At 40.7% G+C, this 26,362-nt stretch overlaps 1 protein-coding gene across 8 annotated transcripts in view; it reads left to right on the top strand.

Moving 5' to 3' along the window:
* Positions 1-26,362, top strand: part of CEP112 (centrosomal protein 112) — a 346,088-nt gene that overhangs the window by 25,056 nt on the left and 294,670 nt on the right. For 5 of the 8 annotated variants that reach the window (XM_070740309.1, XM_070740315.1, XM_070740310.1 and 2 more), the window contains exons 5-8: positions 9,492-9,588; positions 10,273-10,347; positions 18,973-19,020; positions 19,113-19,190. In XM_070740309.1, coding sequence (XP_070596410.1) covers positions 9,492-9,588; positions 10,273-10,347; positions 18,973-19,020; positions 19,113-19,190 — 298 coding nt within the window. The remainder of the gene's footprint in view (positions 1-9,491; positions 9,589-10,272; positions 10,348-18,972; positions 19,021-19,112; positions 19,191-26,362) is intronic. The other 3 variants (XM_070740313.1, XM_070740316.1, XM_070740314.1) reach the window with 1 other exon arrangement.

Raw genomic sequence — 26,362 nt, 5'->3', positions numbered from 1 at the left:
TTCCAAATTTGTTGATTTCTTTCAATAATATTGATTCTACTTCAAGAGGCTTCTCTGTATTAAAGGCCAAAAATAATGTGGCATAAAAGTGATGGACACTGGAACTTCAATTTATGTGTTTTAGAGGTCTATGCGTAGACTGTATTAAAAGAATATGTCTATTTGGAAAACAGTAGGGGATGCTCACTTTGTTCATTATTTTGTTCATTATTTTGGAGGGATCTAAGCTTTTGGCTTTTGAAAAGATATGCATGCTGTATCTTTCACATTTCTCCTTTTGTATGGGAATTTGATTTTTTTAAAATAAAGCAAAATGGTAATTTTAAATAATAAGAATAAGAATAATTTATTAGATTTGTATGCCGCCCCTCTCTGAAGAATCTGTTCCCTTAATGAACTTTAATAGTTTGCTGCAATTGAATCAGTAAAAAATAGTTTCCGGGAAGCTAGCTATTATTTGTTTCTTAGTGTAAGATGCTGAAATAAACAGCAGGTGGTGGTGGTGCACCGTAGAACAGGATAAAAGACTTCTTTGTGCTTTCTGAGAATTTTCTGATGGTGCATTGAATGATTTGCAGAAAAAAAATAGTGATTTATAGATGGTAAGAAGACTGTTCTAATCAATCCAAGCTATGTTTCAACATCAGAAATTGATTGTTTTGGCACATTAGAATTCTAACCTATCGTTTATTGTTCTTTATTGCTCTTCTTTTTATTGTGCTTGTGACAATGCCTGTTCTACATGTGATCACATCTCTCTGCAGGAATTGACAGTTGAGATTGATGGAAATATAGCAGTCTGTAATTAGGAGGATTATTTTTTTAAAAAAATTATTTTGCTATGTCACTGTTCTTTTTAGAATTATGTATGTATAATTCACTCCTAATAATTTCTTCACAGCAATGGAAATGTAGAGATGGCCACTCCTATTTAATACGGGAAATCAGAATAGTTCAAAAACTGAAAAGGTTCCAGCCTAAATGATTGTATCCTAATACCAATATAGATAAATTTTAGATTATTGAAAAGAAACCTAATTGCATCTATCTTTCCCATGTATTGCAGTCAAATTATGACACCCTATGGGTGTGGTTGCTCATGACGTATTTTGCAGTATTTTCTTTATATGGACTTTTCACAAGAAGGGCAGTAGAGAAGAAGCTGGTAACTACAGGCCAGTTAGCTTGACATCAGATGTAGTTAAAATGATGGAGACTACTCAAAAAGAGGATAAATCAGCATCTAAAAGCCAATAACTTATTGGACCCAAACCAGCATGGCTTTACTGATGGCAAATCATGTCAGACTAATCTCATTGATTTCTTTGACTATGTCACAAAGTTGTTGGATGAAGGTGGTTCCGTGGATATTGCCTATCTGGACTTCAGCAAAGCCTTTGATATGGTTCCACATAAAGAGCTGATAGATAAATTAGTGAAGATTGGACTTAATCCCTGGATAGTTCAGTGGATTTGCAGCTGGCTGAAGCATAAACATCAGAGAGGAGTTGTTAATGGCGAGTATTCTGAGCAGAGACTGGTTACAAGCGGTGTGCCAAAAGGTTCTGTTCTGGGTCCTATTTTTTTTAATATGATTGCAAGTGACATAGGGGAAGGTTTGGTAGGGAAGGTTTGCCTATTTGCCGATGACTCTAAAGCAGTGGTCCCCAAGCTACGGCCCGTGGGACGCATGCGGCCCGCTGAGGCCATTTATCTGGCCCACGGAGGGACGAGGGTGGAAGGAATAAGGTGGAAGAGACCAAGGCCGTGACAAACGCACACAGAGAATGAGAAAAAAAGGAGGGAAGGGGGTCGGTCATGGTGTTGGTGTGCTCGGGGACATGCCTCCCCCTCCCCCTCCACTGCTGTCTTTCACCCGCATGCAACACGCAACCACAACACCGCACCAACAATATCCCACCCAAGCCTTAAGAACATGGGATTCCCAGATAGACACACAGACAAAACCAGCAGCGGGGAGGCTTGTATCTCCCTCCCTGGAGGGGGCCCAAAATGCCCATCCCCACCAGCCCCCTGCACGGAATCCCCAGCAATGCCACCAGCAGCTTCTTTACTGGAGGGAAATCCTGGGTTGGAGGGAGGGGAGACAGGGGCCACCCACCCTTTGCTTGGCAACACTGGGGAGACCCCTTATAAAGGCGGGGTTCCTTCCTAGGGTTCCTGAAAAGCATCCAAAAGTTCCTGGCACCAAGTGGGAAAGAAGCCCCAAAGGAAAGAAATTCCTGCGCTAGCCGTGATTGTGGCTCGGAGGAGATGGGAAGCCCCCACCCCTCCTTGAAAGATCCCCCCTCCCTCCCTTCCACAGTTGCCTGTCCTCTGGTGGGACCCCTTTCCCGGGGAAGCTCCTTCTGGCCCCTCACTCCCGGCCAGACCCCACTGCAGCCTCTTGACTGGGGGGGGGGAAGAGGGTGTTTTGGTGCAAAGGATGGGGGAGGGGACGGGGGCCAGGGAAGTCTTTCCTCCCCTCTCCCCTTTGTGCCTTTTCGGCTGGGGAGCGAGAAAATCTGTTATTTTAAAAATTGAGAATTTTTCCTTATAAGATTTTTAAAAATACCTCCATCTTAAAAAAAGCATTTGGTCTATATATGCACTTTCGGAGAGTTACAACTTTTATATTATTAAATTGTTATTACTCTTTTTTTACTGTTTTCTTGGTATCTGTGTGGAAAGTTAAAAGTAGGCTATAAATTTGTAGTATAAATTGATTTCATGTCAACCCCCACCCCCAAGTTATTTTGAGCTTTGAATAAATGTGAAAGTAAATAAATGTGAGCAGTGGTTATTAACAAACACAATATTACATCGTAAACGCCATCCTTTGTGGCGGGGTGGCTGACATGATGGCTGGTTCAGGTATTTTGGGAGATGAAGTCCACAGGTCATAAAGTTGCTCATGGCTGATGGTTGCCCACCCCTGCTTTGTGGGCATGCTTGTGCCATGACAATGAACTTGACATGACAATACTACAATATAATGGCATTGCGACGGAAGTGCACATTTTGAACATGCGCACATACTTTGCTCACATGTGCACCCATCACATTACCTGGAAAGGACCCTCTGCGCATGCACTTAAATGTTTGTGTATGTGCAGAGATCAGTTTTGCAAGCTGCGGTGACTGGAGAATCGTTTTGAGAGCGTGGATTGCCAGTCATTGGTGCCAGTTCGGCGAGTGACGGTATTTCTGCTACTGCTTCTAAAGAACCAGTCCAAACCGGCAGCTCCCCTAGTACAAGCTACATATAGGTAGGGCAAAGGGTACTTGGGATGGCACAAGTTCAAGAAGACCGTGAAATGAGGGCATAGTGTTTCTATGTTGCCATCACAGGATGATTGTAGCAAGATGGTGTGAGGTATGTGTGTGCATATTTACGATCACAGGAAGATCGAGGAAAGAAAGTACATAGCACATGCATGTATTTCTGCAATTATAGCGAGGCTGTGGACAGAGGTCATAGAGTACATGTAATCTGAGGGAGACCGTAGAATGAGAGCATGGTGTGTGACTGTATGTATAATCACCGTTTGGTTGTGCAAAGAGGGTACAGGCATTATGATCTTCCTTGCCAGCTTCCCATTGATTTTGCTTGGGGAAAACTGGTAGAGAAAATTTCAAATGGAGATCAAATAATTGCAGAATGCTTCAACTGTTCAAAAATATGAGCTGGTTGTCAGGCACCTGGATTTTGTTTATGTAACTGCGGATGTACTGCAACAGCCAGAACTTTGAATCCTGTTCTTACATCCCTTTGTTCAGCATTGTCATAATTGTAAACAGTTACTGAACAAATAATCATAACTGAAGGTCTACCTTTATTACATGGTCCCAATATATCTATTATGGGATCTTATAAATGGAATATTAGCTGCCTTATTTATTTTGGGAGTTATTTTATAATAATGCAAAATTGGAGTTTGTCTATTTAAATTTATTGCTGTGCCAGATATTAATAAAACTAAGAAGTGAGAGCCTTCATAGTGATGTTACTGTACAGTTGCTTTATTGATCTGATTATGTAGTTACTTAGTTAATGCATTAATATATTTTCAAAGCTAGTATAAATTTCAAGGTTCGAAAGATTCTGAAACATAGGGAAGATAAATAAATATTTATAAGTGGGAAATTTGATGAAATAATAACTCTTAACATTTATTTATGTTCCTGGTTATTTATTGAAGATTAAGAACAGTAAAAAAAAAAGTTCCACACAGACGGATTTCAGTATTGACTTCAGTATTGATTCATTAAAAGCTGAGATTGGAGTTCAAAATTTAATGCATGGTCATGGATTCATAGAAGGACAATTAAGATTATATTATATTAGATGTATTGGATTTATATGCCGCCCCTCTCCGCAAACTCGGGGCAGCTCACAACAAGATTCCTGCAATAAAAGCAGGTAGACATAAATCGGCTTCTACTCCCACTATATTAGAGCCAAATATTTTGTTTTTACAAATCAATGCTTTTTTTCACCCAAAATATTTTTCTAGAATGAAAAAGTTTGTAATGGTATGTGGAATTACTTTAGGATACTGGGAGAAAAGATGCTGCCTAGGAGATAGTCCTTTTTGAGGACTCCTTTTTGTGGGCTCAGCATTTTGCAACCCTTTACTTGAGTTCTCCTAGAACTCTCAATTTTTAGTCTTTTGAACTAAAGTTTTACACAGCATAGTTTTATATCATAAAGAAACTATGTACCAAATTTCATCAAAATCTGAGATGCTAAGGTGGGGATTATCTTTAAAATTGGTCCACTTGACGTGGAATGACTATACTGTAGATAAAGAAATTACAGATTTTTCTTGCTTTATGTCAATTTACTTATGCATGTGATCATTTTCATCTAAAATGAAAAATATGAAAAAAGTTACTATTATGTGATTGGTATGAATACAGTCCATTTTTACAAAGTTTTGGAAATATGCCAAGTTTTCTTGTCAAAAATGTTTGAACATTTTCTCACCAAACTCCCCTTTTGCCCTTGGTCAGGCATTTACTATCATGTTGTGCATTTCTAATTATATTTAGCATTCTGTTCCTGCATTGTTATTATGGTATTAAAGTGGTTATCAATTTTGTCCAACTCCCTTGCTTAAAAGGAATGAGACCTAATTGATGTTATAAACAAAGCTTCAGATAAAATATTGCACCTACAACAGATAAGAAGTCCTCAGCCCTAGAATGAGCTTTTAACATATTATAAATAGCCCTTGCTTAATAAACCTAATTAGGTCCCGCAACTCCCACTAAGCACTAAATCAGAAATCACATGACCACAATTGTGATTTTCAATTTGAAAGAGACAATCCTAGTCAATTTCACATCTTCAGTGTTTGTTTGCCTCCTAAATGCTCACCCTTTAGGATGCTGAACTACCTACTTATTTTCTTGTGTGTTTTAAAAACAATGCAGTTTACACCACAGCCTAGAACTGGGAGCAGTGGGCATGCTACAAAAATAGGCTACTCTCTTGAAATCCATTTGTCTTGTGGGAGGGCAGATAGGAAAAAAAGCAAGTGATTTCTGATCTCTCCTTTGTTTGATCCTTTCTCACTGCTGGCATGATCACAAGACAATGCATATTGACTGTAGTGGCATTCATGTGATCGAGGGATACTGCAAAGATCATAACTAATTATAAATGATCTATAAAAGTTATTTTTTAAGCACTGTGGCTATTGTTTGGAGGACTGAGGCTGGCTGCCTTCAGCGTAGCACGGGGTGGAACCTTACCAGTCATTGGAGGGCCATTTGTTGGAACATTTACTTAGAGCAATAAAGCACTCTCTATAGCAGAGGTGTAAACTTGCATCATCAGGGCATCACCATTGGGACTCCACCCCTTTGTTAAACTGGGTATGGGCATAGATAGTGTATGACACATCCGGCCCACAGGTTTGACAGCCCTGCTCTAGAGGCATGCCTTGCCTTGACCACCTGGGTCATAAGAGGTATAGTCTCCTGCTTGAGCAGGGAATTTGATTAGATGACTTCCAAGGTCTCTTCCAAATTTGTCATTCTGTTTTTCTGAGAGCTTAAGTATAAGGCTCTGAAAATTTATGAACACGTTTGTCAGTGTGTTAGAATTACACAATTTAATACCATGTCCTTTAAGCCCCTTTTCTCCGTACTGTAGGAGCGGGTCCAACAGTCATATGGGTTGCTCACTGTCCAATCCGCATAGGACTGAGCCTGTCTTTAAAAAGATTGCTGGATCCTCCCCTTCCCCAAAATTTGCTCAGTCCTTGTTCTGCCAGGCTCTATGGTATGAGTTTCCCGAAAATTCAAGGGTAAAAATTTCAGACATACACACACTTGAAAGTTCAAAAACAATGTATTTTATCACAAAATTCAAAAGAAACAAAGCACTCTTTTTGTATTGCAAAGAGCACTCTTCCCAAAACAATCTTTTAGGCTGTACAATCCCCTTAATCAGTCCTTAAGTACTTAGCTAGCAGCTGTGAAAAAATGTCACAGCCCTCCTTCTTCCACAAAGTGAGACACACACACTTTGCTCTGCTTTGGTTTCAAAGTCGTGAAAAATCAACAAAGTCCAGAAACAGCAAGGCATGGTCCTGAAGAAACAACGATCAGATAATCTTCCACAACAGCCAAGCCAGCATGCTGCTATTTATATCAGCAGCTCTAATTGCTGGAGCCCCACCCAAACACTCTTATATCCTGTAATATTTCTTCAATTGGTCTCTTCTATGCATAATTCTGCGCCTGCGTGGGTCTAATACTTCTTCATCCGAATCGACCGAAGATAATGGAGATTGACTTCCTGGGCTGTGTGCCAAGCCCCCCTCTTCCAAGTCACCCCCACCTTCTTCTACCTGACTCTGTCGGCAATAAAACAGGCCTATGACATGTTCATGTTTATCCTGCATCCACCTCCACATTCCTTGGGACAGGAGCTGGGCCAGAGCCAACCACAACAGTCCTCCTACCGGCAGGATGTGTGGTGGCTCAGCTCCTCTCTAAACAAGCACCTTCCCATTTTCTACCAAATCCAGCAAAATAAGATAAGTTATTAGTCCTTCTATTGTATCGAAGCAATTCGGCTTCCAGCCAGCTCTCCAGGGCTCGGCTCCGAGTGGAGAAGCGGCGATAAGGCTTCCAGTTAATTGCGTAATTGCCTTGCCTTATCGCTTCATTCAGCATATTTCTTCTGCTTATTCTGCCCGGCTGGGAGGTTTTTATTACTTGGCTGGGTTTATTTTGGCACCTCCTGCGGAGTGGGACGCTTTACAAGGGCACTTGCTCTGTCCCCTTGACTTAGTTTAACTCTTTATTGAGTTTTCTTGATGCAAAAGCCCTCAGTGTCCAGTAACACCAGCACCAACTGCCCACCCACGCACAGGCCATCTGGCACCATAAAGTCCGCCGTGTGGCCCAGAGTAGGCTGTGAGAGTCTCAGGCTTGTACTCCCATGCTAGGCCTCTCAACCAGTGTGCCTTGGTTGCTTAATCATTGAGGCCTAGCCCTGCTGGTCTCACTGGCACAAAGTCTGGATTGATCCAGGCTTGTCTTTGAGGGCAGACGCTCTTTGGCCTAGGAGATTGGGTCCCCTCCCTCTTGGGATTTAAATTGTTCAGCCTATTGCTTCTCCCAAATTTTTGGCTCCAGACCTTGTCCCTGTAAATAGGTCAGGCCATGGCTTCTGCTATTCCCAAGAGAGGCACTTCTTCCAGAAACAGTCAGGACCTCAGGTCTACTGGTGATGAGATTCAAACCATCCCCCAAGCCTCGTCCTCCTCCTTTGCAGCTCCTCCAGTGGCTCAGCCCACCAGAGCTGTTGTTGATCCTGTAAGGATCCCTGGGTTATTTCCACAGTGGCATGGGGACCTCAATTGGAGTTTATCTCCATTCCTCCCAAACACTTCATTTCGTGCCCTTCTTCTAGATCCCCTTCCTCCCGTCTCTGCATGGAGGAAGCGATCCATCATCTCCTCTCCATTAGGGCTATTCAGCCACTTCCTTCCTCGCAAAGAGGACTTGGTTTCTATTCCGTCCTCTTTATGGTCCCTAAGAACTCGGGAGGATGGAGAGCCGTTTTGGATCTTAAAAGATTAAACCAGTATATCAAATACAGAAAGTTTAAGATGCATTCCTTGTCCTCTATCCTGGCATCTATTCACTCTGGGGACTTCATGTCCTCCTTAGACCTTATGGAGGCCTATCTCCACATTTCCATTTTAAAAGGTCACAGATTTCTCTGCTTTGCTTTTCAAGGCAAACACTATCAGTACAGGGCCATGCCCTTTGGTCTGTCCTCGGCCCCTCTAGTCTTTACTAAGCTCCTGGGCACCCTGGCAGCTCATATCCGGGCAACTGCCATTCATATTTTGTGCTATTTGGATGACATTTTAGTTCACAGTCCCTCCAAAGAGGGCCCCCATACAGATCTTCAGTTATCCATGTCTCTCCTACAGGAGCATGGTTTCTCCATTAATTTAAAAAAAAAGTCAGTTTCATCCTTCCACCTCCCTTCAGCACCTGGGGGCAGTCATAGATTCCAACCTATCTCAGGTTTTCCTTTCTCCTGAAAGGAAGATTAGTATCAAAGAGCTTATCGCTCAAGTCAGATCCCAAAGAAAGGTATCCATTTCCACTCTTTCTTCCCTACTGGGAAAGATGGTATCCTGTATTGGTATCATTCCCCGGGCATGCCTCCATGCTAGGGAACTCCAATGGCTTTTATTGCCATTCCAGAGATCAGGAACCAGCAACTCAGCACGCTCCATTCTGATCCCTTCTGTCGTCCTGAGATCCCTCTCGTGGTGGACTTCCTCCACTCTGGACAAAGGACAAAACCACACTGGCCTCCAGGAAGGATGTCTTCGTGACGTCAAAGCTCCGCCCATGGAATTCCCTATTGGGATTCCCCACCTCCTTTCCAGCTTCCAGATCGGCCGAAAACGCCACCGCCGATTGCAAAAATGGCACTTTGCTGGGCGCTGCCGCCCGGCTATAACCTTCTGAAACAGCTGGGTGCTTCTCGGCGGTCTCCGGAACCCGAATCTGAACTTCCAGGTTCGGCATTCGGGAGAACGCTGAGAAGCCCCCCCGGCTGTTTCAGAAGGTGACAGCCAGACGGCGGCGCTTCTCGACAGCCTCCTGAACCCGAACCCGAAAAGTTTGGGTTCGGGTTCGGGAGAACGCCGAGAAACCCCCCAGCTGTTTTAAAAGGTGACAGCCGGGTGGCGGCACCCAGCGGAGCACCATTTTGCAATCTGCGGTGGGTTAGTAAGCCGAAAAAAGTTCGTAAGAAGAGGCAAAAATTTTCCGAACCCCAGGTTCGTATCACGAGGGGTTCATATCACGAGGGGTTCGTATCACGAGGTACCACTGTAGTAGTATTGAAGTAGAAAGCAAGATAGAAATATAAAGAAAAAACTGGTGTTAAGGAATTGTTGAGAAGACAGATGTTTCAGTGTGTTGTTTTTTTCTGTTTATTACAGGGAACAATTTACCTGTAATGGAAAACTAGCCTTAAGGTCACATTCTACGAGCCCTCCTCATGTATCAGAAGATGAGACCCTTTCATCAAATATAAGGGTAAGGTGTTTTTTTTCCATATTTGCAGTAACCAGTTTTCTTTAAGTTTCAAAATGCAAAAAATGAATATAACACTCAAGAAGTTAAAAAGGAAAAAAGGCAGAACTGATATAAAAAAACTGTGTGTTTGTCTCTCTCCGTGTATGTATAGTATATTGCAATTTAAACTACATTTTTTTGCAAAAAAAAAAGTATTGAGTTCGACCCAATAAAGAATATGTGATACAGGTAGTATATATTTTTCAACACTAGGATCAACTCTAAAGTATTTAATATTTTTTGGCCCCTTCTTAACAGAGTCATTTGACGATATCTGTTTTGAATAATTTATCTTGCATCAAATGTCACAGCTTAATAAATAAAATGGTATGAAAAGACAAAGAGCTCTGAAAATTATACAGTTTTTCTCAACTTAAACGACTAATTTCTCAGAATTTTGTCCCATTTCTTTTAGAGCCTTTATAAACAATTTCCTGATGTAAAGGTTCCCCAGAGGCCTTCATATGTGTAATTAATTCTCTCCTGTCTTTACTACCATTTAGGTGGAAATAATTGCTGATTTATATTAAGAAATTGCATAGCAATATGTACAGCAATATGTATATAATACACATGTTTTCTCCTAATTTTCCTGTGTTTCCATATTTACACTAAAATATTTTACCTAAAAATTGAATATTTCAGGGAGATTGTTACAGAAGAAAAACGTCTTTTGATGATAGTGACTTTGAAGCTCGTCTCAACAGTTGGAATCTTGGGGTAAATTCTGTTTTTCTTCTTCATTTCCCCCCCCCCCCCCCAAAATGTTAATCATTGTAATCCCTGCATTCAGTATGTATAGCGCGACTTTGCATATGATTTTTGAAATGAATTGGAAAGAAACTTAAATAAATCTTGGTGTTTTTAAAGATATTTAAGAATCCAGAACTTTATTTTCCATGCTTTCCAACAAAGCGCTTCTAGGAAATCCATCAGCAAGATGTACAACAACAGATTTCTTTCTGTATTTTACCATCTGGTATTCAGAGATACACTGTGATATATTTTGGAAGTTGTATATAACCGCCATGACTAGTAGCTATTTGTACATCAAATATATCTAATCTCTTTCAAAACCCATGTAAGAAAAGTGTTTGTTAGATGATGGGAACAGGAAATTAAAAGGTCAGTGGAACTGCAGAGAGTTGTGGATAATATCATATAAGATTTGAAAGATACAGGATGATGGATTTTTTGTTGTTGCTTTCATGTGTTTCATAGGATGGGAGGCTATGTTTATATGTGGGGAGGGTTTTGTCCCTCAGAAAATCACTATTTTGCTCCTATCAAATAGTTATGTCATTTCAGGAATTGCACAACTATTTAAGAAGTTTCAGAAAGTTTCTACATTTGTAGCCCTGTGAACTCTAAAGCATGTCTTTGCTTTTAAACCTGAAGAGCTACATAGCCTCATGCCAAATAAATGGTTTGCTAAATGGCACTGTCTCTGCAATCAGTTTGTTGATCAAATTATTTGGATATCAAATAATAGGGCATAAATAATAATAATAAACATTTATTTATAGTGCCCTTTTAACAAAGGGCATAACAGCATGTTAGCAATAGCACTTTTTAACAGAGCCAGTATATTGCCCCCACAATCCGGGTCCTCATTTTACCCACTTTGGAAGGATGGAAGGCTGAGTCAATAAGAAATATAAATGGGAAAACCAGATAGCAACAAACATATAAACACTCTTCAAAAGGGTATGTACCCATTCTAACCAAAAGCTGGGTAAAGAGCCAGGTCTTCAAGATCCTGTGAACTTCCAAAAGGATAGAAGCCATCTGGATCTTTGAGGGAACCTCATTTCAGAGGACAAGTGCTGTGAGAGAGGGTGGTTTCAGGATCTCAGTAAATTGTATTATTTAATCAAAGGAACCTAGAACTTGCCAGGCTTGTTGGACTGAAATGGTGGGGCAGGTATTAGGGGAGATAGTCCCTTGGGTAGTTGAGTCCTCTGTCATGAGGAGCGACTTGAATCAGACTTGGAAACAAGCTGCCAACCAATTCACTCATAGAGTTGAAGCTTTATGGTAATTTACTTGCAGGAAGTATACTCTAGCAAAGTTTTGATAAAAGAAACAAGTTTTCCGCTTTCTTTGATTAAAGATTCTTTATTATTGGTGGGTGCTGTTTATGTAGAAGATATCAGATATTGGTTGTGGTGTTGATCCTATGCAGGCTCTAGATGGTGCTTTTCCTATTGGGTTTATGATTTATATGCTGTCGAGTGTGCTGAGCAGAGATCCAAAGAATGGGTTAATTCCACCTTTCTGCCCAGAAACCTTTTAACTTTGAAGCCACACCTCTTTTGACTGTCCCCCAGTTTTGACTCAGTCTTAGCCTAAGAGAGACACATTTAAGAGGAGCTCTTCAGAGCAAAAAAGCACAGTTAAATTCTTTGGATTCTCAGCAGGTTTTCGGCAGAGATGAGTTTTTTGGGCAAGCAATACAGCTGAAGCATCAATTTAGTGTGAGAGGGTACAGATTAGCAACAGTCACCTGTCCTTTGGTGAACAGCATGGCTTTTAGGCAAGCAACATAGCTTAAGTAATCGGGGAGAGCGGAGCAGTTCCCATCACCTGTTTTTCGGTAAAAAGAGACAGCTTTTGAACGAGCGATGCCACCGCAGCAATCTGTTTTTGAGGAAATGAGCCGCCCAACAACTCAGCTGGCTAGCCCATTTGATCAGCACAGTTGTTGCAATGGTCCGGCTGGCTTCCCATTTGATCAGCACAACCCCTCGCAACAACTAAGCTTCAACCGGCATAACCATAGAGCAATGTGGCTGGCATTTTGTTCCGCACAGTGTCTCTGCCACTTTCCGGCTCATTCAAACAGAGCAAATGCTTGGCACACTTTTCAGCAGCAGACACCATGGCGCCTCCCCAGCAGGGGACCGGAAAGCCTGCAATACAGCAGGAGAAACAAAGGATGGAGGAAACTGCTACCTCAGGGCACCAGGAGATGGCTCACATGAGTGGGGAAGAGAGAGGGGCCTCATATTAAACAGAAAGGTCTTTCAGCATCAAGAGTGGGAAATAGAAAAATATAAGGGCAAAAGCCTTGCATTCCAGAAAACCTCTAAGGCTGAGGAAAGAGATGCTTGGAGCTCTGGAGAAAGCTCTCTAGAGAAAGAGATCTCCAAGGCTGAGAGGCAAACTGAGCAACGGAGACAGACAAATCTTCCTGGGGGAGAGTCCATCACTTTCCATGCATTGCTTGATTCAATCAGGAAACGAGACTTTGAGCTCTCATACTCGGTCATCAGAAGGCACCAGAGAACAATCTCCACTGCTACCTTTTAGGAAAGGCAGCAAGGAGGATCCCATTGCACCACAGTCAAACAGACTGCCAGCAGAGTGTCATTGGTGGGAACCTATTTTAAAACAGAGGCAATTGGCCCCAGTGGCAACATTTATCCCCACAACAGCGGGGCTCCGCCCAGGGGAGAACAAATGTCCAGATATTTCTGAGCAATGAAACTCCTTATCTCCGTAACGCTGGGGGTTGCTGTAGCATTACAACAAGGAAACACCTGACAACTCAGTTCATGCAGACTTGGTGAACCTTAGGGGACCTCATTCTCCCACTTCATCTCTAAAGAGTAAGGATTGGCTTTCAGGAGAGGAAGACCAGAGAGAGAGCTAATACTCTCAGAGAATGAAGGGTTAGTTCCTGACCCCTCAGCTTTTTCAGGGCTTTTTCACCCAGCCCTCTTTAAATCCCTCCTGTTTAAAGCCAAAACCACATGGGAGCTGAGCCAAATACATCCGAGCCAAAATTGGGCTTATCAGACCCAATTCAGACCTGGAGATTTGGGGCCATTCCTTGCTCAGCACACTGGAGAAGGGGTGTTGGTCTTACCTGATCCTTCTTGGTGTGCTGAGAGAGAATCCAATCTCACCCTGGGGACCGGCTGATCCAGAATCCAGGAGTGGATCAATAATGTGTCAAGTCAATCGCTATGGCTTCATCAAAACTGGGGGACAGTCAAGAGAGGCGTTGCTGCAAAGTTTAAAAGGACTCAGTCTCTGGGAATAAAGCACACATGGATTCACAATTGCTTCTTGAACAGAAATATAAATTGAGGGCAGTGGAGATTTGGTCCAAATGTTGTGCCAGTTACACTCCTTTTGGAATGGGATGTTCTTGCAAGAATCTTGGTTACTTTGAGATTGGATTGTTGAAATGTATTCAGCTTGGGACTACCTTTGAAAACTACCAGGAAGTTTAAGTTTATGGAGAATACTGCCAGCAGGTAACATCCATTTTGGCAATATATCTGGACTTTGCACTTGTTGGTATGCTTATGTGTACATTTCAGACTGGTTGACCTCTTAATATAATCTAACGTGATTAGGACCTACATGTATGTTATTAGGGAACAATAAAACAGTTTACCATTCCTACGTGTTTAGTCCAGGAAGTGAAGATTTGGAAGTTTTAGGAGTCAGAAATGCTGAATCAGTGCTTGTTTGTTTACAATGTCTCTTTATCTCACTGTGTAGTATTCTAATTCCCCAAGACATAGAATTATCCTTCTACTTTTAAAATTCAGAAAGGTGGTAAAAGTTCTTTACTTCTGGGGCCTAAGGTATTCTGGTGGGTTGTTTCCAATTTCTAATTATATTTTAATTATATTTGTTGTTTCAAATTGACTGTTAGGATATTTATAATGTTTTATATAAACTTTCTGGAGTATTTAAAATTGAGCAGAATATAAATTATGTAAATAATAAATAAAACATAACATCTTCCCATAGGGTAAAAATAAATGCAATTTAAAAATCAATATTATGCATGTTTTTTAAAATAATTCCAAGGGAAAATTTAATGAAGCTTTATTTTATTAGCCATCATGAGTCCTTGGAGAAGGGTGGCATATAAATCCAATAAACAAACAAACAAACAAACAAACAAATAAATAAATAAATTTTGAAAGTCAGTAGGTTCTTGTTATTATATAATTACTTTATGAAACATTTTTAATTTATTGCTTTATTGCTTTTAAAATAATAACAAAGAAATGGAAAGAAGTCCTATGCATTCATTCTTAAAGAAAAAATATAGAAAGTGTGATTTTTAAAAAAGTGAATACATGCAATGAGAAAAATAGTATTCTATATGATTTTAACTATATATAGTTACAGTTCTGATGACGTGCTTCTCTAGGAGCCATATTGGAGCTTCAGTGCTGCCATCTTTATATAGATCTGCACCCAACATCTTGGCCTTCCAAAAGGAACTGAAATCCTGGCTCTGTCAATTGGGATTAAAATGCTCTACTTTGACCCAATGTGCCTTGCTACTTTTCTAAACATCTTTGTCAATTTTAAAGTTAATTTAAATGATAATAATTGTTATTGTAATATTTTAATATTTTATACTGTTCCTTTTACTTGTTTTAAGCTGATTAGAGGGTAGCCTGGCGAGATGGGTAGCATATAAATTTCATAGTAAATAAAAATAAATAAGTAAATAGCTATTATTCAAATACATATACAGTGGTACCTCAAGATACGAACCCCTCGTCTTACGAACAACTCGTGATACGAACCCGGGGTTCAGAAAAATTTTGCCTCTTCTTACGAACTTTTTTCGAGTTACGAACCGGCGTTCGGAGACTGCTGGGAAGCCGTGCAGCTGTTTTAAAAGGTGACAGCCGGGCGGCGGGGCTTCCCAGAAGCCTCCCGAACGCTGGTTCGTAACTCGAACAAAGTTCGTAAGAAGAGGCAAAATTTTTCTGAACCCTGGGTTCGGTTCGGGAGGTTGCTGGGAAGCCCCCCAGACCGGCTGTCACCTTTTAAAACAGCCGCGCCGCTTCCCAGCTGTCTCCCGAAGCCGAACGCGGAAGTTCGGCTTTGGCGTTCGGCTTCAGGAGACAGCTGGGAAGCGGCGCGGCTGTTTTAAAAGGTCGCAGCCGGCCTGGGGGGCTTCCCAGCACCCAGCAGTCGCCGAAAGCTGTTTTTTTGCGGGGGTTTTTTGGTTGCACGGATTAATTGACTTTACGTTGTTTCCTATGGGAAACAATGTTTCGTCTTACGAACCTTTCATCATACGAACCTCCTCCTTGCACCAATTAAGTTCGTATCATGAGGTATTACTGTACTGTACAGTGGTACCTCTACTTAAGAACGCCTCTACTTAAGAACTTTTCCAGATAAAAACCGGGTGTTCAAGATTTTTTTGCCTCTTGAACCATTTTCTATTTAAGAACCCAAACCCGGAAAAATTTCCCAGGAAATTTGAGAGCAGCATGTAGGCCCGGCCAGTTTCCTGCCATTTACCCTGGGTTTCTCTCTCTGGTGCAGTGTATGGGAAGCAGCCTCGCACAGGTGTATGGGAGGCGCATGCTCCTCCTCGCTGCCTCAGAGTCTCCCCTTTTTTTAAGCCTTTAAATTTTGGATTTTTTTGATTCCCCTCATCTCACCTTCTTCCTTCGGCAGCAACTGTCCTCTTCCTCTTCTTCCTCCCCCTCCTCCTACCCAAAATTCTGAGCTTTTATTTCTTTCCTAATGGGTTTGCATGTATTATTTGCTTTTACATTGATTCCTATGGGAAAAATTGCTTCTGCTTACAAACTTTTCTACTTAAGAACCTGGTCATGGAACAAATTAAGTTCTTAAGTAGAGGTACCACTGTATATTTATAGTACATTTATATGACTATCACATTTTAAACCAGCTGTGTTTTGTATAAATGAGTCACTTGCTTCATTATACTTGTGCTAACAAAGTCTACATCTATAGGCAATCCACTCATAGGTGACAACTGCAGTCAAGTTAATTAATTTCTGTAACATGACATGTCAGTGCTAAAAAAAAGGTTGGCTCTCAAATATTGAGGAAAAGCTGAGAATTGAAATATAGTGAACAAATAATGTTTGTGATACAGCTAGATTAATATGTTTGGCATGTGTAGTTGCTGCATGTTGCTGTTGCTATATATATATATTTATGATCCGACATAAACAAACAAACAAAAACAAACATATAGCCCCTCCCTGGTACACAGCTGGAAGGGATCTGATCTGATAGCTCAAATTGCTAATTCTCTGCCTTACAAGGCAGAGTCCACCGGATCAAATCCCAGTAAGGAAGGGTGTGGCTAGCTGATGAGGCCAGAACAAGGCCGAAATGGGACCATCCTAGTCTCCCTTAATTTTAAAATTCCAGCTAAAAAAACATAAACTGAAAGCTAAAAAGACAGAAATAACAGTACCGTGAAACCAAGTAAAATGAGCATAAACATGAAAAGCCTTAATATAGTGAAAGATGACACGAATCAACTACACATTGACCTCTCAGGCAATAGCAATTTGAAATGGTCTTGTTATTTTGTCTGAATGTAACATTTGTCTGTATGTCTTGGAAATCACCCAGAATTGCTAATTTACTTTTTAAAAATAACAAATATATAAACATTTTGTAGATGCTAACAGTTTTAGTTCAATCAATGTGTATTTGCATAATTGCACTTTCAACAAATGAAACAGTGGTTTTGGTGTTTAAATAAAATTATTGGACTGTTTAACAAAGATGTAAAAAGAATAGATCTATGAGGTGACAGATATACTTGCTATGAACTATACATAGTCTTTCAGTTTGCATCACAGAGATATTATTATTATTATTATTATTATTATTATTATTATTATTATTATTTATTGGATTTGTATGCCGCCCCTCTCCGCAGACTCGGGGTGGCTAACAACAATGATAAAAACAGTATGTTGTCTGGTTAACAGAGTGAGTTGAAGGATAAGAAAAGCCAGAGAAAAATTAGATAAACACAAAAAAGTTAAAATGTTGTTTCTCAAAATATTCTTTGGGATATCATAATCTGCTTCAAGAGAAGAGTGTTTCCAATCTGGTGATTCTCTCTTTGCTCTCTCTCTCCCCCCTCCCCTCCCTTTTAAATATAAGCTTTTTTCATTCCATTTACTGGTACAGTGGAACCCCGACTTACGAAATTAATTGGTTCCGGAAGGAGGCTCGCACGTCGAAAAGCTCGTATGTCGAAACATTGTTTCCCATAGGAAACAATGTAAAAGCGATTAATGCGTGCAAGCCCGAGGGCTGAGGGGAAAAGACGTCGGCTGAAGCGGGGAAGTTCGCCAGGAGTCAGCAAAGAAGCCGCGCGTGTGTTTTAAAACATCGGAGCCGACATGGGGAGGCTTTCAATCAGCCCCCGAGCCCCCAACCCGGACTCGGGGGTTGATTGAAAGCCTCCCCATGCCGGCTCCGATGTTTTAAAACACACGCGCGACTTCTTCGCTGACTCCTAAAACGGGGAAGTTCGCCAGGAGTCAGCAAAGAAGCCGCGCGTGTGTTTTAAAAGATCGGAGCCGGCATGGGGAGGCTTTCAATCAGCCCCCGAGCCCCCAACCCGGACTCGGGGGTTGATTGAAAGCCTCCCCATGCCGGCTCCGATGTTTTAAAACACACGCGCGGCTTCTTCGCTGACTCCTAAAGCGGGGAAGTTCGCCAGGAGTCAGCGAAGAAGCCGCGCGTGTGTTTTAAAAGATCGGAGCCGGCATGGGGAGGCTTTCAATCAGCCCCCGAGCCCCCAACCCGGACTCGGGGGTTGATTGAAAGCCTCCCCATGCCGGCTCCGATGTTTTAAAACACACGCGCGGCTTCTTCGCTGACTCCTAAAGCGGGGAAGTTCGCCAGGAGTCAGCAAAGAAGTCGCGCGTGTGTTTTAAAAGATCGGAGCCGGCATGGGGAGGCTTTCAATCAGCCCCCGAGCCCCCAACCCGGACTCGGGGGCTGATTGAAAGCCTCCCCATGCCGGCTCTGATCTTTTAAAACAAACGCGCGGCTTCTTTGCTGCTCCTAAAGCGGGGACGGCCCCCCCCACCCCCAAGCAGAAGCCAAGGACCCCCCCACCCCCAAGCAGAAGCCAAGCGAATGCTTACCAAGTGGGATACTACGAGCAGAGAGGAGCCGGGCGCTTCCTTGCCTTCCTTCCTTCGCCGAAAGAGTCAGGGAGGCGTGGCTCGTATCCCGGATGTGAGCTCGGGAGGCGAACGGAAATGACGCTCCCTCCCAAGCTCTTATCTCGAGTTGCTCGCAAGTAGAGCTGCTCGTATGTTGAGGTTCCACTGTATACAGTATCTCACTTTTCCTTTCTATTTCACAGTAACTTTGTTACTAAGATTTGCTTGAGGGACTATGACTCTTAAAGCTAAGCTATTGGTTTCATGAATTTATTACGATATTTTTAAAAAGATTCCTCTATTATAAACTAAGCGCAAACGCTTTAAACATCTTCCTCTGGACTGTATCAGTTCAGAAAGTCTTCATATTAAACCTCTTTTAACATATCTTTTTCAGCTTGAAAATCCTAGATATTTACGTGAGAAACCTATGTCCCTCTCATTGGTATGTAGTGTTTGACTGGCTTTAGTTGTCTTATAATTTTTTTTTTCTGTGTTAACACTGGTGTTAAAACAAAATATTATTTTTTATAATAGATGTCACCCAGGCTAGGTTTGGAGAAAAACAGCACTTCTCGAGATGAACAAGCATTGTTCCGAATACATGAAAAGGAGGTAATACATTTTGCTTTTATAATTGTCTGCTAATTGTCTGTTGTAAGGCGAATAAAATAGATAAGGTAATGAATTAAACATAGTTTCTGAGGCTAATTTTGACAGCAGATATGGTATTGGATGTGGAGTAAGACACATATTTCACTATGATAGTTGGCACTTTAAGAAAATGATATAGTATTTTTTTAAAAAGTAAGAGAAATACATTTTTTAAAAAAATCTACATAAAGCCATTGAGTGAGATAATTTAGTGGTCCCAGAGGAAATATCAGTGTTGGTTATAACCTTGCTTTACATGTTTGCCCTGGACTGACCAAGTGATGCTATGGGGGCTGGGTTAGAAAGAAATGGGCTCAGCTCAATCCTACCAAAACGGAGTGACTGAGTTTTAGATCCTTTTGGATCTAACATTATTTTATTTTTTAGTTTTGGATGAGGTTACGCTACTCCAGACTGCTGTTAGGTTATTGGTAAACTAAAACATAAACTTAGTCCTAGGAGATTATTTGGAGTCTGTGATTATTGTTTTGTTGTTGTTACTTTTATTGTTTATTGAGCTTTCATCATGGCTGCCACTATAGTCTTTTAATAGGATTGTTTATTGATGCTTATTTAAATTGTGCTATTATGCATTGTTAGCTGCCCAGAGTCACTGACATTTTTGTAACTGTAGAAAAGGTAAGATACAAAATCAATTAACAAAACATGTAATCTTATTTTGTCTAAGTCATATTGAATACATTTTCCTTAAAGTTTATTTAAATTCAGTTACATTGTTACAGTCATTGGTGGAGATACATTGAGTTTAAATATAGTCTTATTATCAATATGTTTTCAGCCATTTCAGAACATATGAAAACTGATGATAGAAATGGTTTATTTTGAAAAAGAGGAAAATAATCTCTGAATTCCACCTTTTCTTAATGCCACCTACCCACGAAATGAGTGGATTTCTTAATTATGTTCTCAGCAACCTAAGTTTAAACATACTGTAAGAAATTGGTTTTGAACTCTGAGTGGCACAAAGAAGAAGTTGAACAGTACAGTAATTTATATTATTTTCAGGATTATAAACTACTTTTGAACTCTGGGTTTCTAGAACTTTTTCTGTTTCTGTTTAATTATGGCTTCCATTCCTTTCTGTATTGTCTTATTTTTGGATTGATAATAATAATAATTTAATAGATTTGTATGCCGCCCCTCTCCGAAGACTCGGGGCGGCTCACAACAATAATAAAAACAATGTTACAGTGGAACAAATCTAATATTAAAAGAGAAAAAACATATAAAACCCCATCATTTAAAATCAAACAACACATGTTATAAAAACATCAATATGGTATCATTCTTTACAGCCACACTACTTAGTGATGGAAATCCTGGCAGTCCTAGATGTTGTTGTAAACCTAGGACTTCACATGTCATTATGTGAGAACTTCACATAATGAACTTGCAGCATGGGAGGAGGCAGTAGTACCAGGCAAGCAGGCTGGTGGGTGAGAGTTGTGAGCAGGGGGGTGCCATGAGCATGTGCTAAGGACCATTGATAAGGGTTGTGTAGGGTTGTATCACAGTTGAGTGCTAGGGATTACAAGTGAGTGGAGATGACCATATACCTTGGCTAGTCTAAATTTTTACTGTATGATGACAAGATGCTGTGATAGTTGGAATTTTGAGGACTAGTCATAACTTTTCAGTGCAGTTGTAACTTTGAACAATACTGAGGGAATGAATATAACTGCAGGACTACCGGTATAACAGTATTGGAGAGCTTATCTCCTTTTAGGGAAAATAAACGTTAGGAAAAAAATTAAATCCCTTCGATGAAAAATGTCCTTTGTGAAGGCAGCAAAGGTGGGACCCTGCTCCAACTCTGTCTCTCTGGTTTCTAGTTCTATTGATGTTTGACTGCTCTGGCTTTCCAGAGTAGTGGGAGACAGTTTGGGGTGGGGGGAGAGCTAAAAAGAGGGAACACAAGAGTTAAACATTTTTATTAAGAGCAGTACACTACTTTAGCAAGGAAATTATGCTTGAACTTGGAGTATATGCATGTGGCTCTTGCTTTATTTTCCTTCATTTTGGTGACACAGAGTCTGGGTTCAAACACTGGATGAACTCCAGTATTTGTAAATTATGGTTTTTATCTCTGTGCAATGCGCTTGTGTGGCTTATTTAACAAACCATAGCTTTAGATCTGGAACGTGTAATAGAATAAAGAAAAGATAGAATTGGGGATACTAATGAATGTGTAAAATAAAGCCAAAGCCACATATTGTTCTGAAATATGGACCTGCCCAATTATGACAGACAGTTCTGTTGCAACTTTGCGATTTTACAAATTCTTATTTCTTAATTGACTGGGGCTCTCCCCAGCCAGTAGTTTGGAGTCATTCGGTGATGAAGCTCAAGCCCACAGAGAAGGTCAGATCAAAGAAAGGAGCAATTAAAGAAGTATTATCAGCACTGAATTAGGAACAGCTGGGTTTGGGTGTGGTCCTCCTTAGCAGGGTTTAAAAGGCAGGCAAGCCCTTGTGTTGTGCTTCAGCCTGAGGCTGCTCAGGGACCAGCTGCGTCTCTGCTGGCTCCATGCCCGGAGGAGGATGACAGCGCAGAGGAGGGGGCTGAACAGTCGGACGGGGGAGAGGAAAATCAGGAATGGGATGAAGGAGAACAGCATGAGAGCCCCGGGGGGGGGGGGCTCTCCCCAGCCAGTAGCTTGGAGTCATTAGGTGATGATGCACAAGCTGTCATTGACATGAGACAGCGACGTTCAGAGCAATGAAAGGAGCAGTTAAAGAGATATTTTCACCATTGAAGTAGAAACAGCTGGGTTTGGGTGTGGTACTCATCAGCAGGGTTTAAAAGGCAGGCAAGCCGTTTAAGCCATGTGGAGTGTTATCAGCTTGGCGTGGCATTATCCTGTCTTGTTTCTCGGCGTCTCTGTTTCTGGCTTGTGGCCCAGCAGCTTTGGAAGATCCATGGGAGGTAAAGGTCTGCTATCTACAGCCTTGGCTTGGCAGCAAGAATTCTGTATTGCTGCATGGACTTTTGGCCTTCGTGAATATATCTGAAGATGCAGCATTTTCCTGTTTGTAAGGACATTTTCTGTTACCTGTGTTTTTCTTGAATTTTATAAAACTGCCTTTGCCTTTTACCAGTGTGTCTGGCTTCTCTTTTTGGGTTGGTATTGGCTTCTGGAGTGACCCAGACAGAACAGGTATTAGAACTTGATACAGATGAAAGAGCTCGTTTAGCAATTCAGGACAATGAATTTAACCAGTACAGGATTCAGATAATTTCAGGCAGATGATCAGTCTCTTTCCTTTATTCTGTATCAAGTTTTGTTTTAAGACAATTTTTAGATCATATTTATGTTGGTGTGGATCTAAGAGTTATGTCTTAAAAAAAACATGTCAGTTCAATACATAGTAAAACAGTGTTAAAATAATTATGCCTGAACAGTCTAGCTTTTGTGGATACTTTGATATTATAAATAATTACAGAACTAGATTGTCAGGTCATAACTGAGTATATTAAGGTTAATTTTTGAGAAGTGGCAATCCTAAAACATCGACATAAAACATCTTATAAAACAACCATATTTTTACATAAAAATCATGATTTTAAAAATCCATGGAATAATCATGTACTGTATGTGCCAAGTAAGTGCTTTAATGCCTTCCTGAATGCCAGAAGTGAAATTGTTAAGACCTCTGGAGGTAGTGTATTCCAAAATACTGGGGCAATCACAGAAGATGTATATCTACAGTTCTTGTGTAGGGGTCTTACTTAAGTAGACTGTCTTTCAAAGAGTACAACAATGAAAATCCTATCAGTAGTTCTCAACCTTTCTAATGCTGCAGTTCCATATATTGTGATGACCCCCAACCATAAGTCTAGTGCCAATTCTCCCAACAGAGCATTAAGCTGATTGGCAGGAAGGTCAGAGAGATACCCCCACTATAAACGCCTGATTGGTCGGATTGTAAAAATATGTTCCAAGGCGCCAGAATAGAAGCTTTAGTTCCTAATACCATGGGAAATTTGTTTTTTCCCATGGTCTTAGGCGACCCCTGTGAAACGGTCGTTCAACTCCCAAAGGGGTCCCGACCCCCAGATTGAGAACCACTGCATAGAGCAAGACAGTCTGTAATATAACCCAGTGTCCTATTGTATAGGGCCTTATAGGTGGTGACCAGTACTTCATCTAGAAGCCTATTGGCAACTAGTGATATAATTATAAAATAAAGTTTTATTTTGGAATATTGACGTTTATATCGGAACGCAGGCTGTTGTGTTCTATACCCACAGCATACTGATGAAATTGAATTCTAAACTGGCAGATGATATCATTCATGGTTTCCTGTGGGTAATGAAAAGGAGATGGGAGAGAGAGAATAGAACTGTACAACACTCCACCCAGAAATGTGTCATTTAAATGTAGATTAAATGAATATCTATTCAAAAAATTGAGGCTTCCATTTTGAATTTTCATACTTTTGAGAACATTTTGTGTTTTTGCAGTTTTGAGAACCCACATTACATTTTATCTCCTCAAACTGGCTGCTTTGTTAAAATGTACTGTTACCTTTTTGGAAGAACATCCAAAGAAACAGAAGGCTATCTCTAGAATAATGAGGGAGCAGGTGCAGGGAACTTGTTTTCTCTACATACAGGCTTCAAAGCCTGTATAAATACTTATGTTTTCTCCTTCATAATACTTTTTTATGTCATCTCTAAAGGGCAGGGACACATCTATTAACCTTTCTAAAACACATTGGGATATCTTTTTGCTTTAATAAAGAAAAAAGGCTACTTTTTGTAATGCTGATTGACAACCTTGGTATCTTTCGTAGAGCATAGAAATGTGACTTACCGTAGAAATGCATTTATTTATATCTTTATGTAACAGTGGGTTGACGAGATCAACATCTTAGCATCAATTACTTCCAGAAAGAGTTACTGTCTGTTAAAAAAAAATCTTCCTGATTCTAAACTATTAGACTTTTGGCTTCTGCAAGATGTTCTTTAAAATATTTTGTTATTTTTTTAGTCATATACTAACTAGTCAAGTAGAATGTCCTAAGTAAATTAAATCAATCAACACAGATTTATTTGCTGTTCTTTATTTTTAAAAATCTTTAGACATCAAAGATAAGTTAAATTAATATGATTTGTTAACATACTTTCTTCCATTGAAAGTGTAATATTTGGTTGTTTTTATTTTACGACAACATTCACATAGCTGAAATAGCATTAATAAATGTAACTTTTAATACTTTTAATATATTATAAATTTAGAGCTCATTACCACATTCCCTCGATCTTGTCATGGGCCGGATCATAATGTATCACAATGTTTTTTTGCCTTTGTGGAGCTGGGGGTAGCCATGGCCTATGCCTGACATATCCAGCCCACGAGCCACTAGTTTGACAGGCCTGTTAGAGGATATGTGAAGAACAAAGAATTTGGATTGGTTGCTTAGTTGGTGCTAATGAGAAAAAACAGGTTAGTGATTGCTGTTGATAGAGTCCGCAGTGATGAAGATGGCAAGGAGATGCATTGAAGTTCTGCTTATATTTGCAACTGCTATGATCTTAGACTAGCCCTATACTCCAATTCCTGTTCTATTTTGCTCTTTTGTATGATTACTGGCCAGATCAGTCACAAGTGTTTGAGTGCCCACAACTTCCTCAGGTTCAAGTCTATCTGCTCCTTGATGTCAAAATCCTCTGAGTCAATGGAGGTCACAACAATCATTACATTTTAGTGAATGAATATAAACAATCCAGCTAACACCTACTATCTGTTCTAGTGAAGTAAAATTCCTTGTATTTTTGACTTCTGCAAACCTGTTTGGGGGTTTTTTTCCTCCCCAAGCTTGAGTGTCTTGGAGTCTTTCTGAAATGAAAATGCTCCCCAGAGCATCTCCCAGTTTAACAGGACATGTTTCTGTTGTTCAGACAGTGCTTCTTAAATAGTGGGGCGCCCCCCACAGGGGGGGCGTGGAGCAATGCCAGGGGGAGCAATACCCTGGGGAACGTGCACAGTCCCTCTCGATTGATTCCTCTGGATAGGGGGTGTTTTCCCAGTTGCATGCTGTTCCAAGCCTGGAAGAGAAGGCAGCCAGGCAGGGCAGGGCGGCTGTGTGGGTTCTTGTTGTCCTTGGCGGACGCCATGGCAGCTATGAACAGCGTGGCAAACCTGCTGCTGGTCAAGGAGGAGCATCCTCTGCAGCTAGGTAAAAGCTTCGAACGGCATCCTAAAGCCTCCTTCCACACCATTTGCTGTGAGTTCCCTCTGGCGCTTATGGGCCAGGCTGGTGACTTGAAAACATCGGCTTGATTAAGCTGGTCTGGCCCCAGGACAAAACACTAAAATTCCATGGGGGCCCTGATCAGAGAGTTGGGGGGAGGGGGGCGTTAAATGTTTACTTCTTCCTGGGGGGGGGGTAACATAAAATAATTGAGAAGCCTTGTGCTTGGGGTTGGGTGGGTGGGTAGCATCTTCTCTATGGATTATCTCAAATGCTTGTACTGAAATAGGACTGTGGGGATGTGTTACTACTCAGTGAGAGTGTGTTAAGTAAATAACTTTTATCCCAGGATATAAGCAGGCATGATATTATGAAAATCAAGCAACTTGATTTTTAAAAGTATTTAAAGTATTTGTGCATTTAAAACTTTTAAAGGCATGCACGTATATGTTTGAGAGAGAGAGAGCTAACACAAATATAAATTTAAATGTGTTGGTTTCATTCTTAATAACTTTAATTTTAGGAACAAAACAGATGTTTGACATCAGTAGTGTTTACATGCCTGGAAGCCATAGTTGCTTCATAGTCTCTGGAAAGAGCATAAACAATGACAAAAACACAGAAAAATGAGTGATGGTAATGATAAAAGTATTGCACTTCCAAACATTTTGGTAAAAATAATTTCAAATGTTCATTTTACATTCTAATTGGATTCCCCTCCCCAATAATATATTTTTATGATTCACAATGCTGCTTGTCTAAACAGTTTTAATTATCATTCTTTGAAACAGAACAAAGTAACATAATATTGTTTCGATAATTTGATAATCTTCCCATCTTCTGGGAACAGATCCCCCCAATGCCTTCTCTCCTGAGTTCCCTAAAGCCCTTAAGACTTTGATCTCAGGCCTGGGA

This window comes from Erythrolamprus reginae, chromosome 2, assembly GCF_031021105.1.
Source record: "Erythrolamprus reginae isolate rEryReg1 chromosome 2, rEryReg1.hap1, whole genome shotgun sequence".
NCBI classification, from domain to species: Eukaryota; Metazoa; Chordata; class Lepidosauria; order Squamata; family Dipsadidae; genus Erythrolamprus; species Erythrolamprus reginae.
The sequence above is the reverse complement of the archived record's forward strand: the minus strand, read 5'-3'. Positions and strand labels throughout refer to the sequence as shown.